The sequence below is a fragment of the Halyomorpha halys genome, unplaced genomic scaffold (genome assembly GCF_000696795.3).
Source record: "Halyomorpha halys isolate HHAL.00 unplaced genomic scaffold, Hhal_1.1 Scaffold52.1, whole genome shotgun sequence".
Lineage (NCBI taxonomy): Eukaryota > Metazoa > Arthropoda > Insecta > Hemiptera > Pentatomidae > Halyomorpha > Halyomorpha halys.
In genome coordinates this window covers 356,128-378,485 of record NW_027104988.1, presented here as the reverse complement: position 1 = coordinate 378,485, position 22,358 = coordinate 356,128, and the positions used below count along the sequence as shown (strand labels likewise).

Sequence of the window (22,358 nt, the reverse complement as noted above, 5' to 3'; positions counted from 1 at the left end):
ACATTTATCAATGTGGAGCACACACCTACTCAAGGGTAGGAATGTTATTTGATGTTGCCCAGATGACCAAGTCATCCAGATGCAATAATGAATTGACTCCTGGAACCAAGGACGACACTGCAGAAATCATATCATCAATCATTATATTGAAAAGTGCCTGGGCTTAACCCTAACTCCTGCAGTAGACCATTTCAGATTTGTCGAAAAGATGACACACTGATCAATCATAGCGCAAGGAATGATTTAAGTAAGGTTAACAGCAGAATTCTCAGTCCCATGTGTAAATAATGAAAACTTAGCTATTTGTAATGATTTACACTTTTCATGCAAACCATGGGTAATATTGACCAAACCATAAGAGAATTCAATTTATAGGTTCGTCATCATGATCAGACTATTTAAAGTATGATGGTGACAGATTAATACAGGAAAATGAATGATCATATGTACTTGGCAGAATTTCTTTTACGGATGCTATATGATTCTGAAATATTTTGTTATTTATTGATGAAATAGATAAATTATTTAATTAGTAAACCCCTACAAACTAATTTATGACATTTTACAATTTTATCTGAGTATTTTGGTACTGGGACAGTTTTCCCTTGGATGTTTTGAATTAAAAAAAAAAATACCCTGGCTTTTCCAGGTCTAGACACCCTATAAAAATAACCAAAACTTTATTGTTCAATATTAATTTATTTTTGAACATTGATACTACTTATCCTAAGGGCTAAAATATTATGACTTTTACTAGAAGTAAGGAAATATATTATAGGCATTAAAAATAAAATAGAATGAATAAGAGGGTGAAAATAAGTTAAACAAGACAACATTTTTACACTTTTATTAACAAAACAATTAATAAAAGTTAAACTGACTCCTGAACTGGAGGCTCATAAGCCTCAGGCCTCGAAACTTTTGAGCCAGGTTCATCAGAACCTTTCCCATCTCCATGAAGTTCGAGAAGTTTGCTTAACTCGAACCTTGGTTTCTTCAGTACTTTAACCTGAGACAAAAAAAAAAAAAAAAAAAAGATTCACTATTAGCAAATTCATCTAAATCTTCGCTATGAAACAAAAAATAAAGAAAGAGATTGTTGTTACATACCTTCCTAATGTAGACATCATGGAGGGGATAGATGCCTTGACATATTTTTTCTATGTCTTTTGCTATTGAATCTGGGATCAGTTTGTTTACGACAATCCTTAAATCGCTGTTGCTAATGTTATTAGTTATGTTATCGACCATCTTTTTCCTAATGGCTCTGACCTGAAAGTATTTGAAAACTAATGATTTATCTTTAAGTGACATTAAAATTTGTTTATATGATTGATAAATTGTCAAAGATCAATCAGAAATGTTTACTACATGTGAAGTTTTCGATTCATGTTCATTCAACAATTATTTAAAAATACAACTTCATTAAACAAGAGTAGCATAATGGGAGACATTATATCATTTAGGTCTACTCTTTGACAGAAATTGAATTCAAATAGACATTTAGTCAATATATATTAAGCAACAACACTGTACAAAGAACTAATAGTAATTTGTGAAGTCAATGTACTTCCTAAAATATTCTATGCGGTTTGGCATCCAGCAGTACACTGTAAGAAAAATCTAACAAGTTATAAAGCTTCAAAGGATGATAGGAATTAAAATATCTAAGCCTATTGTAGCCAATTCAAGCTGTTATACCATCAACAAAACTATTGCCAATCCAAATAAAAAATTGGATTAAAAACGTACACTACCTTATCTAATTTTTAAAAAAGGAAAATAGGTCATAGGAGACATAACACAAGACAAAATTGAAAGAACCACTGACCACAAATTATGGCTGAATACAACAAATTTTAAGAATATACTACAAAGTAACAATGAAGAAACTAATGTTAATAATGACAGCCATAAGATCAATAAAAGTTGGTTATGTGTTCTTATTCAGAGTTCAAGATAGTCGGAATAATAGCAATACAAATTACAATTCTGTTGCTGAACTAAAAGAAATAACCAAGAAACTACACATAAATTCACCTTCCAACATGCGCAACATCTTAAAATCTTTTCGGATTCAGTAATCCTCATATAACCATTAACAATTACTTGACTGACCAAATTAGATATAACTCGGTAACACTAAAAAATGGGTAAAGGAGATTAAAAAAAAAGGGGGGGAGGTCAGAGAGTAGAATGGGGTAATTATCTTGCTAAATAACAGCTAAAAGTGATTTCCCTCTTTCACAACATAAAGCCACTATATCTTTATATCTAAAAAGGGATCTAATGTTTAGTTTTATTAAAATATGGGGCCATATGTGGCTCACCTCCACCAAGTCACTAAATTTCCTTAGATGTATACAACACAATTACAGAAGTTTAAACACTTATGATTCCTAACACAGCTACTCAGAGAACATGGTAATACAAATCAATATCTAATACACTTTAATAATATTACAGAAATACCTATGCAATTAGGGAAAACAAATAAAGAAGTTTTAAAATTTTGAGGAGATAGTTGACCAATGATTGTATATATATATATCTGTACCTCGGAGGGATACTACACTATGTCCATTTTTTTCCATATTGACTTTATTACAGAGTTAAAATCAGAATCAGCTTTTCCTCATATTTCTTAGAGGAATAGAGCACTATGTCCAAAACCAGTTAGAACCGGATATAGCATGTTTTAAAACAACACCAAGTCCACTTTCATTTAGAGGGATAGAACACCTTGGTGTTTTATCCTTCTGAAGCATGTGAATTACTACTGGACATAGTGTTGTATCCCTCCGAGGTACAGATATATATATATATTGAGGAAAAGATGGTTGAGGACAACCAAACTCAAGACATGAATAGTTCCAGTGTTTGAAGAAAATAAAGGCCACATGAGAAGAGGAATATTAAAATTTAGGAAGAGGAAACTTTTTTTTAATTTAGAAGGGACCTACTTAACCTTTAAAAAATATAACCTTCCACTCACTAACTAGAGCTAAACAGAAAAGGTTTGATAGCTATATTTCCTAGATTTAAATTAGTTAATCATTAATTAATATTTCTTCATGCTCTAAAGTATGTTCATATATTTTCTACTACATATATGTAAAACTGATCAAAGAAAAAATTTGGATGAAATCTTCCAATCATTCATAAAGAATGAAAAACAAAATAATGTTTTCCAATAAAAAAGTTGCAAATTTTAAAGTTTGCAGAAAATAAAATATAACTTACTTGATTATGTTGGGCATAACAAGTTTTACGCTGGGACATCTGGTCCTTATTGGTAAAACCAATGCAAAACACTCGTAATAGATAGCCGTCAGTTGTGCGTACATCCACATTGGCTTCAATCAGAGTCTAAAATGAAATAAAACAAACATTTAAGTTTCTCTTCACACAAAAAAGAAAGTATGGGCATATTCGTTAAATTTAGAAGATAGCAATCACTGATTACGATAAAACCACATGAGATACCTGAATCAAGTGTGCAGTATAATAGTTAGTACCATAAAGTAATGGAAAATTTTAATATCTATTCTATTTGTTCAGCATTCCTAAATGAAATCATTTAAAATTATCCAAAATGAATCTAAAGTCATATATCATTTAGTAAATATGTGATGAAATTGGATTCAGTACAACAAAAGTTAAGAAAAACAGACAAAAGTTCTAGAAAAAAAAAAAAAATTAAGTAACTTTCTAAAACCCAATGTATGTTGCGAATGAAAGCATAATTTTACAAATCTATACAATAATCTGGAAAGTACAGACTCCAGTAGTCAAAGTCAATTTATGCATTAACACACAAGCTTTACTAATTTTATTAAAAACAAAAATTAAGTGCTTTTGTATACCACAATAATACCAGAATTATTAATCATATTAAAACAGGACATTATGCTAATACCAAGCAAAAACATGTTTAAAAAGAGTAGTAAAAATTGTGACCCTATGACTTCGACAAGAATGACTTACCTGCCACTTTTTCACCATGCTCCTCAGTTTGTCTGTGGTCAAATCCATACCATGAAAATTGGTCAAAACATTTCTGCCTTGAACATCTTCGGCGATGAGGCGGAATTTCCTGAATGATCTTTCAGCATCAGTATCGTTCTGAAGATCAGCTAAGCTTACTTCAAAAACTCGACCTTTGAGTCCTTCGGAAGCAATTTCTAGACAAACAGAACCAACAATTATTTAGCAAATTGAAAGGCAAATTAAAGTACAATAGAAAGGATGTAAAAGTTGGAAAATTAAAGGCTTGGATAAATAAGAAATGAGATTTACAATATCAACAGGTTTAAATATAAAAAAAAAAATAACATCAAGAAACATATTTCCCTGTTTAATACAACAAACATTCAATGTTAAAAATCATTTACATAACACAATTTACTAATTGAATTATAAAGTGTATAGAATTAAACAATTGTAAGATATACTGTTTAGTTCTTTGTCAGTTAAGAGTAAAAGCATGCTCATTTGAATTTTGGAATATAACATTAAATTAAAACTGAAGCACAGACAATCACAAAGTAGTTAAACAAGTAAACAACTACAAAAATCAATAACTTAAAATTTTATTTATACATCTACATTAAAAGTTTTAAATAGATTTACTCACTAGTTCCTTGGGTTCTGTTAACAAGAGTCTTCCCGATTTGCCGGGTATTGAACATAGAAGGGGCCTTGACATCATACCAATCTTTCCTTGTGAAAGGGTCAACTCTAAAATTCAAAAATTAACAAATATAAATTTGATACAAATAACATAGAGAAAGTTAAGTAACGGAGAAAACAAACTGGGTTCCCGTGGCGTTCACGAGGAATAACCTCACTCTCATCCACGTTTATCCAATCAATCCAAAACTCTAAAATTATAAGGGGATCTTTAATGGTTATACAAATGAAAATAAATTCACTTACACCTTCTTTTTAACTCCCTTCTTTCCTCCCTTCGAAAGACCCTTATTTTTACCAACAGCCATGTTAGACAATCACTTACAAACGTCACGACTCGAAAGACCAACTAGAGAATTTCAACTGGAGGTGGTTGCTGTCTTGATCATGGTTTTCCAAACATGAAACAATTAAAAAAAAAAATTTTTTTAGTTTATGAGATAAATGCGTCTCTTAATCACAAAAAAAAATATTAAAAGTTTTGGTTATATTAATTGCAAAATATAGTCGTTCATTAAATAGAAATACTGTACTCTGAGACTATTTCAAATAATTATTTGTTGTGACTAGATCGTTATTTAATTTAAATGAATGCTCAAATTCAATATATGGTTTTTTACCTCTGATTTTTCAAAACAATGGAACCTACTTATAAATAAATTAATTAAATCAATGGTCGAGTATATCACTAAGAAATGGGGGTAGAGGGGATAAGGGAGGTGATAAACTAGTTATCATGTTATAGACAGGGTTTTGGGATTGGAATTCAAAACATATTCAATTTTAAACTATTAAAGATTCAGGAATAGTCTAAGATGCTTGTTGATTATTGTACAAAATGCATTCAAAATTCATTATACCGCTATAGCAAAGCATCTATTAATTTAAATTTAATTAGGAAAAATTTCATCAGATTGAACAATCCTCTTTTTTGTAGCTATTCTGTTCAGTCTCCTGTATCCACCAGAATCATAATTAATAAAATCCCACCTCTTGATGGAAAGGTGAGGTTGTCAATGTTACATTTTCTTTTCAATTGGCTTTTATTAATACACCTTATTTCTTTCTTCAGAAAATCAAAACTTTAAAAGGCGAGTACAATGCTATTTGTTCACTTTTTCACCGATCAGAACTTTCCTATCAACAGCAAGCTATACTTCAAAGAAATTTCCACACCTCTAGAGTTCAGAGGCAACAGCAAAATGGAGATAAGAATAAGAAAAATGAGAACGAAAATGAGAAAATGTCATCTCTTGTGGCCAAAGCATTCCTATGGATGCTAACTGCTTATCTAATAGTTGCAACCATTTCTCTACTTTTCCCTAATAGTAATAATCCAGAAGTTAGTATTTCTTGAGATTTTAATGATTTGATTAATATGTCTTGAAATAACAGAGGTTTTTATATGTGTATGTAGATCGTACGATATGTCTCGTGGAACGAATTTTTACACCAAATGTTGGCAAAAGGTGAAGTTGAAGAGGTTATTGTCAGGCCTGACTTAGATATGGTTACAGTATTACTTCATGAAGGCGCAGTGATAAAAGGAAGGAGGGTGAGCATATTCATTATTATTAATTGATCAAAAAAGTGTAAATAATCATTTTCTATCTTTTTAAATATTGTTATCCTTCAAACCTAGAAATCTATTCGCCCTTTTGTTAACTTGTGTTTGAGATGCTGAGAATTTATCCTTTTGACTTGTTGAATGTCCAAAAATTATGCCATTGGATGTGTAGAACCAAATTTTTTTTTAGTAATATGTGGATTTATTCCAATATGGCATAATTGACTTATTAAACATTTTTGATCCTTATTTATTACAAAGAGATATGTTTGAGTTGTTTGTACTTCTCTAAATATTTAGATTGTAATATTTAAATGCATGGTGATCTCATTTAAATTTAAGAGAGATTAATGCATATGGCAAGCAATGATTAAATCAAATAAACTAGTTGATTTTGTTTTGAAACCCAAATTCTGAATTGGTCAACCCAATAAAACGTTTTATAGAGGCAACCAAAAGCTGATTTGTCATCTATGAGAAATACATTACAATATTTTGACATCAAATTTCTTTATAATTTACAGGAAATATGTGTTGAATCATAAAATCCTCCTAAAATATGATTATATTTTTTGTCTATGTTATTCTAGAAATTCAATTAATTAAACCACTTAGGGTGAAATTCCAAAACGAAGGGGATCTATCTCTACACCTGAAATACTAAAATAATTTATTCACTCTCACTAATCTTTTTTGTGGTCATCTCAGAAAATCACATTGACATAGTCAAATTTTTATTATTTCATTTTTAAATTCTAGTTAATACTAGGGTTATCAAAGAGTAAGTAACTATATTTTGGATATGTACGTATGAATCTGAAATAACAAGAGAGGGGTAACTAAATTCTTTTAAGTGGACCCATTCCCAATGATTCACTGCTTGTGGCGAATCAGTTCTTGTGAATGACTCTTCAATTGAACTTTTTATTGAAAAAACTACAAAAATTCCCTAATCCAATGATTTATGGTTAAAACATAACAAAAAATAAACTATTTCACAAATTAATTTAAAAATATATTTTATTAAATTTAATAAATGAAATCTTAGAGTGCTACCAATGGGTAGTTGCTCTATACGCCTTTAACACTCCATTTTAACTAAGATCATATTTACTGAATGTATTATGTAATATACAGTTGTAAATTTCAATAAAGATTTAAAAAAATAAAATAAATAAATGAAATCATAAAAATAAAGCATTATAAATAGTCAAAATCTGATTTCAATCCTCTCTGAGGTTCTTCGCCTAAGCCTAATAAAAGAATTAAAGTAAAATAAACTTTTAAAAACAGTTATAAAAATTATCTTCTATATTAAATAAAAAACACTCCTTTGTTTGCTGTGGCTATGGTGAAAAAATACTTACTTCTTTCTTTAAAGATTATGGAATCTTCTTTACTAGCTCATTGGCAGACTCTCGTTTCTTTATTGGTAATCCAATAAAGATTCTAAAAAGACCAATCAATGTTTTCATAAGATAATGTCGATTTTTTTTTCATGGGCTTCCGGAATATATTGCCAAGTAGTAGTCCTTAATAAAACAAAGAATTCTCTACCTTCACTTCTTCAACTCTCTTTAATAGAAAATCAGCTAACTCTAAGTGAATCATGGTGATATTAATTCTTTCATGTGAATCACTTTAGAGAATGATTCATTTCGAGGAATTAGCTTTTCGATTTGATTCTTAATTCACCTACTCATTTCTAGTGTCAAATAACTTTTTCTGGTTCAAATATAAACCTGAATAATGTAGTTGTAGGGTTGACAACTATATCAGAGCAGATTAAAACAGGAAAGACTTAATGAATCCGTTGGTGTTAATTGAGTCTATGTACAGTATGATTGCTGTTTCTATGGACCATCCACTAACCATATGGAGCTTTATGAAGTAGTTTCAAATTTTAAGGTTTAAGGTGTTTAATCTAAAATAGTCAAGCTCACATTATACTAATTCTAGTGACTCACAGTAATTGTGAAACAGATTTTCAGTTGCTAACATGACCATAATTATCTGGTAAAAATTAAATAAGATTTCATATACCTTGTTCCTTGAAAATACCAGCCAAAATACCCCCCCGAACAAAAAACCTTGCAAATCTACTAAGATCATGTAATACAATAAATTCAATATTTCTGGTTTTGTTTAAGGCAACAAATAGCAGTACATTGTTTATGAGTCTTTCAATGAAAAAATTAAATTTTAGTATTTTTTTTACTATTTTTGTTTAGACAGAGCACAGCACATTTCACATGAACATTGTTGACATGGGTAAGTTTGAAGAGAAATTAAGAGAAGCGGAAAAACAACTTGGTATCAGCCCTGGAAATGGCGTTCATGTTGTTTATGAAAGAGGATCTGATACGGCTGGAAAGCTTCTTGCCTCAATTATCGTTGCTAGTGTCATACTATCTCTTCTTTCTCGAGCACGTGCGGTGAAGAGTCCTTTATCCATGGACAGGTTTGTAAGTAGATTCTTTGTTTTCTTTTTTCATATAAACCAACATTAAAATCCTCTGTTAAACCTATTCATAAAGTTTATCCTGTCTCATTGTTATTAATTCAGGATAATGTTTGGATATGATTGGATTTAGTATTTAGCATTGTTGAAAACTATTAAATATAAATTTCAGAGGAATTCAAAAATTTCTTACCTTTCTCACTTTGCAAGTCAGTCGGTCCAAATCATTTCAAAACTTTACTCATATTAAACCTATTTTCCAAATATATATTTTCTGAATGGGTCAAATGAAATATTTTACTTATCCCAATGAAAATTTGTATTATCTTATGGTTTACAAGGATGGTTGATATCAATCTGACTTGATTTTTCCTTTTTTGGAGGCCTACTTTACTGGTATTTATATCGTTACATATTTAAACTAATTTAGTTCAATCAGCAATATGTTTTTTCACATTCTACACAAAAAAAACAATCAAATCGTGTATAAGAACTTTAAATCCATGAAAAGTAAAGGCAGAAAAGGATAATATAAAAAATTGGTAAAACTATATAAAATATTTTTTCTCGGCTTCTAGGACAAATTTGCTAGAACTCTTAGAACTAATCATTAGAACTATTGTATAATATTTTTTATCTTGAATTGATTCACTTTGATTCAGTATCACCAAAAAAAGTTTCATTCAAACTGGTGTTCCCATGATGAAACATTAGTAAATATATAGTTATTATTTTTACTTTTTGACCACACCCCTGAGTATCTCCTTTATATTTTGAAAAGTCAATTAATTAATTAATCAATTAATTACAGTCAATATAAAATTCAGTAATAATATTTATCTTTTCTGCTTCACAGCACTTTTACCGTGAATGTAATAATCAGATGATCCCCATAATAATAATTCTGTTTGAATCAGTATTGAGGTTACTATAATGTGTTTTCGTTTTTTATAATATTTATTTAAATATTTTCTTTTATTTATTGTTTTAGTCCCAGCTAAGCCGTGCTAAATTCACACTTATTGATCCTATTGATGGTCAAGGTAGAGGTGTCAAGTTTTCAGATGTAGCAGGGCTGAAAGAAGTTAAAACAGAAGTAATGGAAATAGTGGACTATTTAAAGCGGCCAGAATATTATAAAGAGCTTGGGGCAAAGGTTTTATACTTGATATTTTTGCTTTTTATGGAACTATTAATTTCTTTAAGTGTATAAAGGTAGAATGAATAAAAATTAATACATGCATCTTTCTTTAATGCAACTTTGTTCTTGTATTTTCTTATTTCTTATCAGTAATTTTTGGTATCTTTAAATTGATATTCAGTCATGGAACTGATATATTTTTGCTTTTATTATATTTCATGTGTTTTTGTTTATACTGCAATATAAATATAATGTGTTTTTTTTTTTTTATATTGTATTATGTTTTTGCTTTTATTATATTGCAAGCTGCTGATTATTTATTTTATTCAATCAAGTTTTTCTATTTACTTAGTTTGTTTTTAAAAAAAAATTACACTTGATGGGACTTTAGGAAATTTAAAAAAATATTTTATTTTTTCTCTGATTAGTAAAATGAAAAAAATTTCTTGAATTGAAAAAAATCTTTTTTTCTCTTTGTTGAGCACACCTGAAAAACATATTTCATCGATTCAAGTGTCGTAGGAAAATTTTCAAATTAGATGGAATTCGACTCTTTTAACATGTAATGCAATTTATTAAATAAATCAAAAATGGATACAAATTTTTGATTTATTTAATAAATAATTACCTTGTCTCAAGAGATTGAAATAATATAATTAATATAATGCAATTTTTAATTGAAATTATGTTATTATTTCTCTTCAAACTATTAAATTCAGGGTGTGGAAATTTCAAATAAAAATAAAATATAGTGGAAAAAAACCGTTTCTTTTTTTTTAAACAAAAGAAACAGGAATCAGAGAAACAAAAAAAAATTCTTTTTCCTGTCAATGGAAAAGATCGAACCAACAAAATCATTAAGTATGAAAAATATATTTAGTGTAAATAAAAATGAGTATAATAAGTAACAATGGTTGATTCAGCAACAATTTTTTTTCAGATATCACTCTTGTTTAACGCAGTGGCCCAACTGTTGACAATTTCTTCTTAAAAAAGTCTGGCATTATTCAGAATAGATTGAAAGATTTTTTGAAGGTCCTCTATTGTCTTAATTAAGGGGACTTAGCCAGACTTTCGAATGCTAAAACTACTTTCTTTTCCTCTCATGTTATCTTATAACTGATAAATTTATCCCTGCTACTTGGCCATGATAATATTTTAATTTTTTTCTAAAGCAATAATTAGGTGTAAGGAAGGACAGGCTTCATTTTATTTACATTAAATAAAAAAATTACAAAACAAAAAGAAGATTGGTGTATGCTAAATATCATGATTGATGTATTATGGTAAATAGTTTGGCTTTTCTTAATTTGTTGAATTTTATTGATTATTTATGGATACTATTATTTTAAAATAAGATAATTATGTTTTACAAATGTTATTAAATTCGATATGTTTGAGTGATTATTTATGTATTAGTATTTTAAAGGAATGTTCAGGTATTAGGCACTAAGCAAGTGTTAAGCTTGTTTTATTACCATGATATGTATTGTAAATGGTGGACCAGAGAATATAAAGATTGTCTGAAATGTTGTCCTGCTTATAATATAATTCATAAATATCAATAATTTATGTTTTAGAAATTTATTGTTCAGTTCATTATGGTTTTTAATTTTTAAATTGAAATGATCTGTATATTTTTTAGATACCAAGAGGAGCTTTACTTTTAGGGCCTCCCGGTTGTGGAAAGACTTTGTTGGCAAAAGCTGTAGCCACAGAAGCAAAAGTTCCATTTTTATCAATGAATGGGTCAGAATTTATTGAGATGATTGGTGGACTTGGTGCTGCTAGGGTTAGGTGAGTTTAATTTTTGAAAAAATCCTATGAATACGATAATTCTTTTTTTAAATTCCAATTAATTCACATGAGAATTTTCTTGTACATACAAAGCCCTTACTACCACACTTTTTTCTTTTGACCGATAGGATAAACCCCTCAATCTCTGTGTTATTATGTACAGGCTATCACCCTATCCTAACCATGGTGGGAGGTCAATTTTACATTTTGAGGGACCACCACAGAATTTAAATTCGACTTCTCAGGCGATATTCAAACTGGCACTGCTGCAGTCATGAGCCTGTTAAAGTGGGTCTTTAACTCTCTTGGCTACATATGCCCCAAGATTATTTAAACCAATTTATAGTCATATTATTACCAACATTACTTCCCTGAAAGCAAATAAGATATCTATTGCATTTTTGTTGTTTAATATATAACCCCATTATAAGAAGATAAAAATAAGTTTAAAAAGCATTGGACAGAAGAATGGGATGTATTTTCAATTTTAATAAAAGAAAAAAAATAGATATAGTGAATGAAAAGTACTTTATTAAGTTCTTTATTTAAATTTTTTATATTTTATTTAATTACATCTAACAAATGCGTTTCGGGGCTGTACCATGGGGTAGATTCAAGATGGCTTCAGGTATTTGCTATATTGTCATGTTGCAGTATAACTTGAAGATCATGCCATAATTTTCTATTAATAATAGTCATATGGTCTTCACTCAAAACCATATTTATATCTTCTCAAAGTTAAATGTTCTACTGGATGAGTTTCACTGATGTAATTAGATATTGTGAATGATATATCTGATACATATATATATATATATATATGATATAAGTATGTTTTTTAGTGAAGAACATATGACTTATATTAATAGAAAATTCATGCACAATCTTTAAATTATGCTGCAACATGACAATATAGCAAATACCTGAAGATGGGGTGACAGCCTCCAAACGTTGTTATCAGCTTTAATTAAATAAAATATAAAAAATTTAAATAAAGAAGAGAACTTTTCATTCACTATATCTAATTACATCAATGAAACTCGTCCAGTAGAACATTTAACTTTGAGAAGATATAAATATGGTTTTGAGTGAAGACCATATGACTATTATTAATAGAAAATTATGGCATGGTCTTCGAGTTATACTGCAACATGACAAAAAAAAAAAAAAAATGGACATCAAATTTATCCTGAATTCTTAATATTAGAATGGCCCACAATATTGAATAGTTTTCTAATTTGTGTTCCTTGATTGCAGTATCTTGTAATTAATAATTTTAATAATTTTATTTTTTAGGGATTTATTTAAAGAAGGGAGGAAGCGGGCACCTTGTATTATTTATATTGATGAAATAGATGCTATGGGTAAGAAACGAAGTGGTGGTGTTGGTCCCATGGATAGTTCTACTGGTGAAGGAGAACAGACTTTGAATCAGCTGTTGGTTGAAATGGATGGAATGGCATCAAAAGAAGGAGTACTTATGCTTGCTTCTACTAATCGTGCTGATGTACTAGACAAAGTTAGTATTTTAAAAAAATAATCTTTATCCATTAATATGTTATTTTAATGATTATTTGGGACTGGATATAAAAGTATCTTCTTTTAAATAAAAAAAAAACTGGTACACACGCAAGCCTTTATAGTATTGAGTATATTCCTATACGACCCTACTCTGGCTTTGTGCCACCACAACAAGGCTGCATATGAGACCATTGGTCTTACGGCTATAATATATAGCCAGTAAACCATTTTTGGTTTGAGCACTCCAGTTCTTGCCTATTGGATGCCTGCAGGCCCATAGGCATTTGAGGGCTTTACTAGTTTTCTCTAGCACATGTTTGTGCCATTGTAGCTTGTGATCTAGAACAACCCCTAGGTATTTCATCTCTTTAGCTTGGTTTAGCTGGATTCCATTCTTATCTTATTGTCACCTGTCTCTTTTTAGTAAAGATACAGACACCAAACTTGGTTGGCAAAGTGGGCTGATGCTCAGACCATTGTTCTTACACCAGCCCGCCAGAATGTTTGCTCCAGTCTAGGCTAAGTCTGAAAGTACCTGAGGATACTTTCCTTCAATCAGGATTGCAATGTCATCTGCATAACCCTGTGTATAGTAGCCTGCTGTGTTTAGGGTTGTTAGCAAAGAATCAACCACTAAGCACCACAGTAAGGGGGATAGCTCACCACTCTACAGGCAGCTCCCTTTGGGTCTAATCCACAGTTCAGAGTGTCCTAGCTCCGATTTGAGGATCCTTTGTTCCAGCATGGTGTATCCAAGTGCTAAGTTACCTCTGAGGAGTTCAAGAATATGCACTCTGATCACCGGTAGGCCTTTCTGCAACAAGGCAGGAAAGATTGCATCAGTGCCAGGTGATTTGAATGGCGATAGAGAATTTGATTTTATCAATAGTAATAATACTATTGGATTTCTCCCACTTATCTCTTCTAGCACTGTAATTATTAATAGTGGGATAAATATTATCTTTCTCCAGCAACTCACAATTAGGGAAGTGGGATTTCGCTAAGACGCAAAGAGTTTCTGGTTCAGTGGAGGCTGCTTTATCACCCTTTTTTAGCATAAACAACAGTCCAGTTATGGATTGTTTGGAGTGCATTTTATTTAAGCCACATGTAGCCAGAATATTATCAACCTCAAAACAAAACTTCCTCCAAGATTGTCTTTTGTTTTGTTTTTGCGAACCAGTTTGTGGTAATCTGTAAGAGATAGATAGATAGATATTCCAATTACCCGATCTTTTGGAAGCATTGAATAACCTTCTAGTGACGGTTCTTTGCTTACTAAGCTCATTATTCTACCAGACATTCCTGTTAGATGTTTGTTTACAGACAGGATTGCTGCTGTAGTATGAGTTCACAATAGCATCCGTCAGTGAGTAATTAAGACATTCCAGGTGTCAAGTATTATTTATTACTTTTAGACAACATCTGGTTAAATCAGTGAGATCTTATAGGGGCTTCGGACTGAGGTGGCGCCTCCTCAGATTCCACTTCCATGGGCCGACCCTTTGTCTTCTTCTGAATATACCTGAGGGTCATCATATACAGGCCATAGAAAATCTGCTTGCCTTGTGTCCTCTGACTGGATACCGGGATTCTAAGCACAGCATAGAATCCTTTCTACTGGTCTTTGATGTGATGAACGCTTCAGTTGCAGATTCCTACAACCTCCCTATTCTGCACCTGGAGCCTCCTGAGGTAGTACTTCATCTGGCAGCCTACTGCCAGGAAGAAATACTGCCACTCTTGCAACCTTAAGTAGCTCCTTGGCGTCTCCAGTACAAAGAGTAATTCCTTTCCCAATATCAATGTGGGTAACCAATCACTACCATCTAGGTTATAACAAGTGAAGACACATCCACCCATCCTGTAACCAGCACCTCCGAACTGTGGGTTGAACTCCCCAAACTCGTTTAGGGTGTCAAGGAGTTAAGTGATTTCCTCCTTTAAAAAGTTACAATGTGCCTTAGTAAGTTGGGTATGTGTATAGTTGCTAGATACAATCGCAATGACAAACTCTGTAGTTACTTTGGCATAGCTCTTAGGCTTCCCATCCATATCATTGGGTTTCTTCACTATAGGTGCAGACATCCTAGGGGAGTTACTAAATCTCTTCTCTGCAGCCTGTCCCCACCCAGGGGTCCGCTCTCTGGACTCAGCCGCCTTAGCTGCTGATTTTGTATAAAACCCTGCAGTTCCAACCACTAAGCCCCGGGTCAGCCCCTTCGAAATGGCCAAGCCGCTGTGTTTCAGTTCCTGCCCTTGCGGTGCTGCAGGTCTGACTGCAGGCTCCGTTGGAAACCTTGTAGCTCTCACCACTGCACCCTGAGCCTGAGCCTTGGAACAGCAACTTCTGCTCAATCGCATCAGATGAAGCTACTAAAAGTCGGACCTTTGCCTTTCTTCTCATACGTCTACAGTGCTTAAACTATACTGCAGGTACTACCCCCTTTCCCTACAGTGGATATTAAATACAATAGGGTGCACCTGGTGTCTCTGATATCCGCAAGTCCCATTGTACTCCCAGGGGGCACCACATGGAGGTGACAGTAGACGTTGGTGGGGTTGAGGACTTGGAATTCGTGAGCAGTAAATAAGGAACTATCACTTGGTCTTTCCTTAAAGAGTGACAGAGATTCTGGCACCCATCTCCCTCTGCAGTCCCGTCTTTATCCCTACCCATAAGCCCCCCCCCCTGCATCATATGTTAGAAACGCTTTACTAAAGAGATTTATTACTTTTGAATTACAATGCTTTTCTTCAGGATATACAATATTATCTTTTTAAACCCTTTTATATATATATATATTTTATATCACTGAATGTATGCTTTTCTGAAAGGAGCAACAAAGTACTAGCAAAAGTGGTGAGAAAAAACAAACATGTGATATTGATCTTAGATATCATAACATAGGGTTGTTCTTATCCTAATAATTTAACAATATTTTACCAATTAAAACATTGTAGAAAATCCTTATGTACTTGTCCAAAATATATTTTTCTAAATAATTCATTAAACCATCTCCATTAATTATTTTTGGAAATGATGGTTAAACAATAATTTTGTATTGCCTTCTTATATTTAATTTGTTTTAGGCTCTTCTTAGACCTGGGAGATTTGATCGCCACATTCTCATTGACTATCCAACCTTAGATGAAAGAATTGAAATTTTTGAATACCATCTGAAGGGAATAAGATTGGATCAAGAACCAAAGTTGTATTCCAGAAGATTGGCACAGCTCACACCAGGATTCAGTGGTTAGTAACATTTCTACTAAAAGTTGTAAGGTAATCAATTTTTGCAATTGTTTTAATTAAGTTAGATTTGCAACTAAGTTTTTTGATAATTTTGGTCATCAGATTACCTTATTTTTTCTCAAATCTCAGTCTATTGCCAAGGTCCTTCAATTTCTTTCTCTACTTTGACACATTTAGAAACATTGTATTAAAGTTTAAATAATAATGATAATATGTTTTTTCTTTTGTTATGAAATATAGTTTTAAAATAATTTAGATGTCAAACTGTTAAGGTACCTTGATCCTTTACAGGTGCTGATATTGCAAATGTAGTAAATGAAGCAGCACTTCATGCTGCTAGAGACCTTAAAGGTTCTGTTACACAGGCTGATCTTGAATATGCTGTCGAAAGAGTTGTAGGCGGGACTGAAAAAAGATCAACAGTTATGCCCCTGGAGGAGAAAAAAGTTGTGGCTATGCATGAATCTGGCAGAGCATTGATGAGTTGGTTAACACCAAATGCAAGTATTCTTCTCAAAGTAACCATAGTGCCTAGGACAAATCTTTCTCTTGGATTTTCTCAGTACAGTCATCAAGAACAGAAATTGTACACTAAAGAGGAGGTATGTGTTTATGTATGAATCATTTGAGGTTTGTTCATACAGTGTTCAAATATCTTGCAAGTTTAAAGTTGATTATTATCAATTAATCTTATATCTGCTTATAGATATTTAAAATAAATTAGAAGCTTTGTTACAAAAACATCTAGTATCACTTAGTGACCATTTTCAAGAGATCGAAAAGACAGTATTCCACCACAACACCTAAACTAGTGCAGTATATACTCATCCAAAGGTTTAGTGAAGTTTTCCATAGTCACATATCCCATTAGTTTGGCCATGTTTAAAAATAAGCATTTGAGGTGCTGGCCAATTTTTAGGGTTATGAAAAAGTTGTTTGAATGTATTTTCAACACATTTATAGCCTTTCTTTTTTTTAACAAAAGAATTCTACTATTGGATAGGAAGTGAAAGTACCTGACAGAAACAATGTCTGACTAATTGTATAAAAAAAAAATAACTTGACTTTGTTGGTAACTGAGCTACTAAAAAAAAGTGATATTAATCAAAGACTGAAAAACTTATTGGAAAAGAGTTCCAAGCTGATTAACAATTTTGTTCCAAGCAAGGTCTTTAAGATTAGAATACCATATTTGTTTAGTCGGTTCTACGTTGGGCATAAATAGTCAGAACAACATACATATTTGGTCGGGTACATGATTCCACCTTTTGCTCAATCACACAAAGACAATCCAAAAATAGTAATATACCTCTGATATATTGATTATGGGCCAATGAGATATATTTGGACCAATACTCACAATCAGCCTCATTTTTTTTAAAGATCTGATCACCCTACTTTCTATAAGTATTGCCTCATCCACATCAGATGGTACCATATTAAACCATCTGTCAACTTATAATCAAATTTCTTATCCTCGGATACTCAGAATCTAATATCAGTTCCACAATATATGAAAAGTGATTTAAAAAAAGATATAATCTCCAAAATTCGAAACTTGATGATTTCTAAAATCATGTTTTTTAAACTGTAGTGGCATGATTAACGTCTTCAGCCGCAATAGTTGACGTTTGCAATGAGAGTGTTTGAAACGGGCTTGCCACTGTCGAAATTATTATCAACATTTTTATTTCTTTAGTATATTTCTTTTAAATCTATTTTTAATTATAATTCATTTAAAGTTTCATTATTTTACATTTGTTTTAGTGGCAAACCCATTTGAAACCTCTCGCCATATGATCAATTACAATTAATTAATTATGAAGAACTTGTGTTGTTATCTAAAAAAACTGAACGTTATGTTAATAATAATTATAAATGTTTTGTTATATATGTCAAGTGTAAATATTGTTGTATTGACAAATAAAGAACATAACTAAAGTCATCTTTATCGTTACACAGGAACACGCACTAAAGTGGTGACCCCGAACGTAAGTTTATTGTTTATTTTTCGTATAATTTCATTGAACTCTAGTGAAGCATGCATGGGCACAATTTAATCAACCTGCTAACCAGTGAGGAGGAGCAAAAGGAATTAGTGGAATCGGCGAAAATACCCAACGCATTGTCTCGGCTACCCACATTTTATAGGGAAGAACCTGACCTGTGGTTCATACAAGTTGAGGCAGTGTTCAGCTCTTGTCGTATAGCTAATAGTAAAACTAAGTTTCAGCTGATCATCGCCCAACTGGATTTAGCAGCTCTAAAGCAGGTTGCCGATCTTGTCCGGGACCCCCCTGCCACTGAGCCATACGAGAGGCTAAAAGATCGGCTACTCTCCATATTTGGGCCCTCAGACCACTCCAGAATTACGAAGTTATTGGAGGAACAGAGGCTGGGCGATCAACGGCCATCGCAGTTTCTTCGAGAAATCCAGCAATTGGCCGCAGGTAAGGTTCCTACAGATATGCTCAACACCTTGTGGCTAAGAGGGTTACCTGAGGGAATGCAAGCAACCTTAGCCGCCACAGATCACACGGATTCTACGAAGCTGGCACATATTGCGGATAAAATAGAAGAAATCCAGCAGCCCTCAAGTAATTTTATTATGAGTAATCATTCAGCACTTGTTTCTTCAAGGATGGAAGACATTAAGGTAGTGATTGATGACCTTACTGTGGAATTAGCCACTCTGAAAACGCTAATGGGAACCAGGATTGGCCGCTGCGATAACAGGTCACCCAACAGGGATCCCAGGGCTTCGAGGAGTAAAAGTGGATGGCGTTTCTGCTTCTACCATAACAGATTCGGGGAAAGGGCTACCAAGTGCTGTCAACCTTGCAGTTGGAAGACAGCTGGGACTTTAATTAAAAGCAGCGGCGAACGAGGCGGGTTTCGTCGCTGAAATTACCAACCGCCGACTTTTTATTGTCGACAAAAAGTTCGGGACCAGATATCTGGTATATACTGGAGCCACTACATCTGTTTTTCCGGTGAAGAACAAGAAAGTAAAGCAGTACATGCAGTTCACTTTATATGCAGCCAATGGCACGCCCATTCCCACATATGGAAGGATAGTCCAGAACCTCGATCTCGGTCTTCGGCGCAAAATTACATGGAGGTTCTTAATAGCAACCGTGAGTCATCCAATCATAGGTGCAGATCTACTATATCACTACAATATTATGGTAGATCTCGCTGGATGTCAGCTGGTGGACCAGAAAACAGGATTGACGACACGTGGAAGATTAGCTAAGGTACCGGTACCCACTGTTTATTCAGTACCAACCGGTGAATGGTACACAGCCTTGCTATGCCAGTTCCCTAGCATTACACAAACAACATCCTTTGTCAAAGAGCCAAAGCACGACGTCGTCCACCATATAGAAACCCACGGAGCCCCAATCACAGCCAAAGCACGCCGTCTGCCACCGGAGAGATACAACGCCGCCAAGCGAGAATTCGAGTAAATGATTGAAGACGGAATTTGCAAACCGTCCAATAGCTCTTGGGCCAGTCCACTACACATACTGGAGAAGAAGGATGGAGGTATATGGCCCTGCGGAGATTATCGACAGTTGAACGACAGGACGGTCTCCGATAGATACGATGTTCCTCACTTGGCGGACTTCAACGTTAATATGCACAGTAAGAAGATCTTCACTACTTTGAATCTCAACCAAGCATATTACCAAATTCCAGTTGCAGAAGAAGATATTCCAAAGACTGCGGTGATTACACCCTTCGGTCTTTTTGAATTTCTTCGAATGTGTTTTGGACTAAAGAACGCTACACACTACATGTACAGGAAGTCTTGCGACGACTTGAGGACCACGGTCTCACTTTGAACCTGGCGAAGTGTGTCTTCACTCACCAGAAAGTTGCATTCTTAGGACGCATGGTCGACGCCACCGGCATTAGCACTCTTCCGACCAAGGTTGAAGCTATTGCATCATACCCCAAACCGGCTACGATAAGGGACCTACGACGTTTCCTTGGTATGTTTAACTTTTACCGTCGTTGCATACCCAGAGCGGCAGATTTGCAAGCTCCACTCAACAAGTTCCTCGCTGGGGTGAAGAAGAATGATAAGGGACCAATCACCTGGGAAGAAGAATCCATCCAAGCATTCAAACGCTCCAAAACTTCCATTCAGAATGCTGTAGTGCTAGGACATCCTAGAGAGAACGCTCATCTAGTCTTAGTATGCGACGACTTCAGTACCGCCATGGGAGCAGTTTTACAACAGAAAGATGGTAACGTTTGGCAACCTCTCAGATTTTTCTCTAAGGCGTTCACCCCAGCGCAGAAGAAATATGCCACATACGATAGGGAGCTCTTGGCAATCCACCGAGCCATCAAGCATTTCAGGCATTACCTGGACGGGCGACATTTTGAGATATGGAAGGACCACAAACCGCAGGAATATGCTTTTAATCAAAAGCCGGAGACAGCGACACCCATGCGGATTCGTCTGGTTAATTTCATTAGCCAGTTTACGACCGACATCCGCCACGTACCCGGGGAAGAGAACACCGTCACCGATGCACTTTCGAGGGTCAAGGATATTGAATTCACTGACGATTATGTACATATAGCGGCAGAACAACAGAAGGATCCAATTACAGAGCTACAGAAAAACAACCGTCTTCAGCTTCAATGGATCAAACCTCCCGGTACTGTAACGTCAGTCCTCTGTGAGACTTCCACCTCTCAGGCGCGGCCATACATTCCTAAGTCCATGTGAGAAGAAATCTTCCACCGCCTGGATGGGCTCAGCCACCCTGGTATTCGAGCCTCAAGACGGCTTGTAACAAATCGATTTTTCTGGCCTGGCATGAACGCCGATGTCTCGAGATGGGCTCGGTGTTGTATTGCCTGTCAGACATCAAAAGTGATCCGTCACACAGTAACCCCTCCAGGTACCTTCGCTCCCAGCTCCACTGAACACATTGAACACATTCACGTGGACCTCATCAGACCATTGCCAAACTCCGACGGAATGCTGTACTGTCCGACGATCATTGACCGATTCACCCGTTGGCCTGAGGTGTGCCCTCTGGAGGAAATAACAACTACCAAGGTAGCATCAGCGATTGTGGGTACATGGATCTCCTGCTATGGTACCCCAGCAAGGATAACCACTGACCAAGGGCGCCAGTTCGAGTCAGACCTTTTCATAAATCTGACTCGTATATTAGGTATACAACGTCAGAGGACTACAGCATACCATCCTCAGTCCAATGGATGCATGGAGCGGTGGCACAGGACCCTCAAGGCATCCCTTATGTCTACACTGAACGCATCGGGATGGACAAGTACGTTACCAACAGTCCTTTTAGGACTCCGATCGGCAGTGAGAGAGGACTTGGGAGCCAGCGCTGTGGAAATGGTATTTAGGCAGCCTTTACGACTCCCAGGTGAATTCTTCGAGGCATCAGGACGTCGGGAGGATTTCGAATCGACACTGAAGACCTTACGAGAGGCCATGAAGAATCTCCGCCCGGCGCCATACTGCAGCAGTACGTCCAAGACTTTTGTGCATCGAGACTTAAAGGACTGCACCCAAGTATTTGTAAGGGACGACTCCGTTACGGTTCCGCTCACACCACTGTACTCTGGACCATACAGAGTGTTTAATTTAGGTATTCCCCGGAGTCAAAATTGGGGGATATTACCCAAATTAATTATTATACTGGTAAGCTGGTTCAAATGAAGGAATGACAGATAGTTTACTGGTAATGATGGAGTGGACTGTATTTAAATAACTTGATATCATATGGTTTTAAAATGAAATAACCTCTATTCTCTTTAAAGTTTTCTGACACAATTTGTTTTAGGATTTGAGCAAAATAGTTACAATATATTGTAATATGCTCTTTTTGAGTAAATAATATATTTTGATGTATAAAGGGTTATTAAT

The 22,358-nt window shown here is 34.1% G+C and overlaps 2 protein-coding genes across 2 annotated transcripts in view; one reads left to right on the top strand and one right to left on the bottom strand.

Moving 5' to 3' along the window:
• Window positions 1–831: 831 nt before the first annotated feature.
• RpS3A (ribosomal protein S3A) lies at window positions 832–5,086 on the bottom strand. The gene is made up of 6 exons (XM_014437883.3): window positions 4,939–5,086; window positions 4,637–4,740; window positions 3,988–4,184; window positions 3,244–3,369; window positions 1,111–1,272; window positions 832–1,009 (listed from the first exon to the last, which is right to left on the bottom strand). The coding sequence occupies exons 1-6, from the start codon at window positions 4,998–5,000 to the stop codon at window positions 872–874; spliced, it is 789 nt and encodes a 262-aa protein (XP_014293369.1). The 5' UTR covers window positions 5,001–5,086; the 3' UTR covers window positions 832–871.
• A 316-nt stretch (window positions 5,087–5,402) lies between these two features.
• Window positions 5,403–22,358, top strand: part of Spg7 (Paraplegin) — a 22,422-nt gene continuing 5,466 nt past the window's right edge. The window contains exons 1-9 of the mRNA XM_014437673.3: window positions 5,403–5,696; window positions 5,765–6,034; window positions 6,110–6,247; window positions 8,491–8,724; window positions 9,712–9,876; window positions 11,507–11,658; window positions 12,955–13,177; window positions 16,273–16,435; window positions 16,727–17,037. Coding sequence (XP_014293159.1) covers window positions 5,508–5,696; window positions 5,765–6,034; window positions 6,110–6,247; window positions 8,491–8,724; window positions 9,712–9,876; window positions 11,507–11,658; window positions 12,955–13,177; window positions 16,273–16,435; window positions 16,727–17,037 — 1,845 coding nt within the window. The 5' untranslated portion in view covers window positions 5,403–5,507. The remainder of the gene's footprint in view (window positions 5,697–5,764; window positions 6,035–6,109; window positions 6,248–8,490; window positions 8,725–9,711; window positions 9,877–11,506; window positions 11,659–12,954; window positions 13,178–16,272; window positions 16,436–16,726; window positions 17,038–22,358) is intronic.